General features: G+C 30.6%; 1 protein-coding gene across 1 annotated transcript in view; it reads left to right on the top strand.

Annotated features, from left to right (window-relative positions):
• Nucleotides 1-278: 278 nt before the first annotated feature.
• LOC139511881 (homeobox protein Hox-B4a-like) overlaps nt 279-2,683 on the top strand; it is a 6,990-nt gene continuing 4,585 nt past the window's right edge. The window contains exon 1 of the mRNA XM_071299019.1: nt 279-819. Within this exon, the coding sequence (XP_071155120.1) occupies nt 363-819 (457 nt within the window). The 5' untranslated portion in view covers nt 279-362. The remainder of the gene's footprint in view (nt 820-2,683) is intronic.

Genomic DNA, 2,683 nt, shown 5'->3' with positions numbered 1-2,683 from the left:
ATCTTTCGCCATTTCGTTGTTTTTCTTGTTTTTCCAAAAGAATTAGCATATTTAAGAATACAATGAAAATATTGAAAACTCGTTACACGCTTCTTTACCTTGTAACAAAGGGTTTAACGATAAAAGTGTATCAGTATAGATAAAACATAATTCAATAGTTATATTTTGCCCGGAAGCTTATTTTAACAGACAGTAACTTTCTCCCGTCAAATTTTGATTCATATCAGAACAGGCGGGAATATTAATTTCATTGGCTAACCAAATCACGTGACTTTTGCCTATAGAAAATGGGAGGGCGAAGATGACTTTAATATGTGTTCGTAACGAGTTGGAATTATTTACAACCAATATTGTCAAAATTAATGATCATGAGTTCGTTTTTGATGAACCCTAATTCATACACGGAGCCGAAATTTCCTCCGACGGACGAATATTCTCAGTCAAATTATATACCAAATAATGCATCTGATTACTATAGACAAAATTACCAAAATTCCTATGGATATGGTGATCATAGACGTTACAGTGAGGACAAATATACACCACATAATTATATTCCGTGTCCGACACCTCCAGAGACAGTTTCAGCCGCCCGGGCTTCTCCACCTTCTCAAGGATACGGACGGGGGACTACTACAGCTCTAAGTAACGGTTTTACACCGGCTACACAGCCTGCTCAAGTCTCTTCATCACCAAGTCCTCCGTCTGTGACGTCATCGGATGAGGATTCATCTCCTAAAAGTGCGTGTGCTCAGACAAATTCGGACGGACAGCCAGTAATTTATCCATGGATGAGGAAAAGTCAAGGAAATAACCCAGGTATGTACATTTCATTAGAAACAGACATACTGTAACCTGATAGTCTTTAAATCCTTGATTTTGTATAGGGGGTAACACGAAACTGTAACTGTGCACATTTAAATGAAAAGGATTTGTTGAAATCATTCTATAAAATGTCTATATATTGTTTATTTAGTTATTTTGCAATACACATATTTCATCAATGTCAGATAGAAGGAGTTGCTTTCATACATAATGTATAAAAACAATCGTATGTAACAAAAAAACAAACAAACAGCGCTATGATCAATTGTACATGAACAGAGTGAAAGTGTTGCTATGTTATTTTTTATTTACGTCAACATGGGTTAAAACATAAATGTGGTTAAGTCATTAAAATTGACAAGAATTAAACAAATTCCTTCGCTCAGTTATTTCCTGTTTTTGTAAAAATGTTCAAAATATTAAAATACACGAACGGCAAATATGATATATTATTAATAATGTGCAAAAAATATTCGTTTGAGATACATCTCATCTCATAGAGATTATAACTTTTTAATGTACTAAAAAATGGGTATGCAATATCAGAAAGACTTTTTTTATCCATCAGGGCACGTGTTGAAGCAATAATTCATTTATTATCCGGGTAAAAGGGCTACAAATTACCCTTAAATATTAATTACCGTCTCCCTTCTCACCTTTCACTACTGATGACCAATAATTATATTATTCTTAATAGGGTCATAAATCAGTTATATTGTCGTTTATTTGTTGTTGATAACATTAATAGTGCTATCTTTAGCGCTTCTGAATTGTTAATATCAATTAAGTATTTGTACACCCCGAAGAAATTACAGTACACTTTAATATACTTGTGTATTAAGTAGTATAAATAATTTAATATTATTCAAGCATATCTTTAAATATTGTAGACTGCTATCATAATTCTATTTTTTAAACTTTCCAGACAAATGTTTTTGTTTATCATAGTTGGTCTGATTTCGAGAAAATATTTCGATAAATCATGGAATAGTGTCTATATAATATGTCCCAAGTCAGGTTAAATATTTAAAATGTTTAACATATCAGTGATCATAATACTCAATAAAAAACGGTTGTATTAGTGAGGTATTTTTATTCGGTCATTATATAAAACTTCACGTAGATTCTCATTTACTACAAATATTTTTATTGTAAATAATTCCGTGTACTTTTACTATTTCATATTGTCATTAGTTGAGATAAAATTTAAATTTAATATTCTCTTGTCGTTGTGACCGTCCGAAAACATTCATATTTAAAATTTTTATTACTATTTTTTATTGAAACTTACAATCGCATATGTAAATAGACAACAGAGTTTTTGAATTCCTTGACATGTGATACACATCATAAGATATGTAAATTAGATAGATTTTCTGTGATTGATGAGTTTTCGTTAAGAAAACCCATTGAGAAAAGAACCCAAGAAACCATTCAATTTATAGTATTTGTCATTGAACTGTTTTCGACCTGTACGATCGGTACGACATACCTTAATTTAGCATACAAAAATCTGTACTTTTAGAAGGAAAACAAATCAAAAACACGCGGCCGTGTCTGTTTTAGAAAATTCTTTGAAATATACACGATGAAATATGCACATGCTTGTTTTAAGACTCAAGGTTACAAACATTTATTATTAATTATTTTCGTGCGAGTTTAAATATCTAGCTTAATTAGATTTAGAATATCAACAAATTTTTATCCTTGGTATTTCAAATGTTTTATCAATATAAAATTGACTGTTTGATATTTTGACAAAATTCTTTCACTAGAAAATGAAATTAAAACAAAACAAAATGTTTACCCCTTAACCCTGTCAATCTTTAATATGGCATTTATCGCATATTTAGAAAGT

This window comes from Mytilus edulis, chromosome 2, assembly GCF_963676685.1.
Source record: "Mytilus edulis chromosome 2, xbMytEdul2.2, whole genome shotgun sequence".
In the NCBI taxonomy this organism is placed as follows: Eukaryota; Metazoa; Mollusca; class Bivalvia; order Mytilida; family Mytilidae; genus Mytilus; species Mytilus edulis.
The sequence above is the reverse complement of the archived record's forward strand: the minus strand, read 5'-3'. Positions and strand labels throughout refer to the sequence as shown.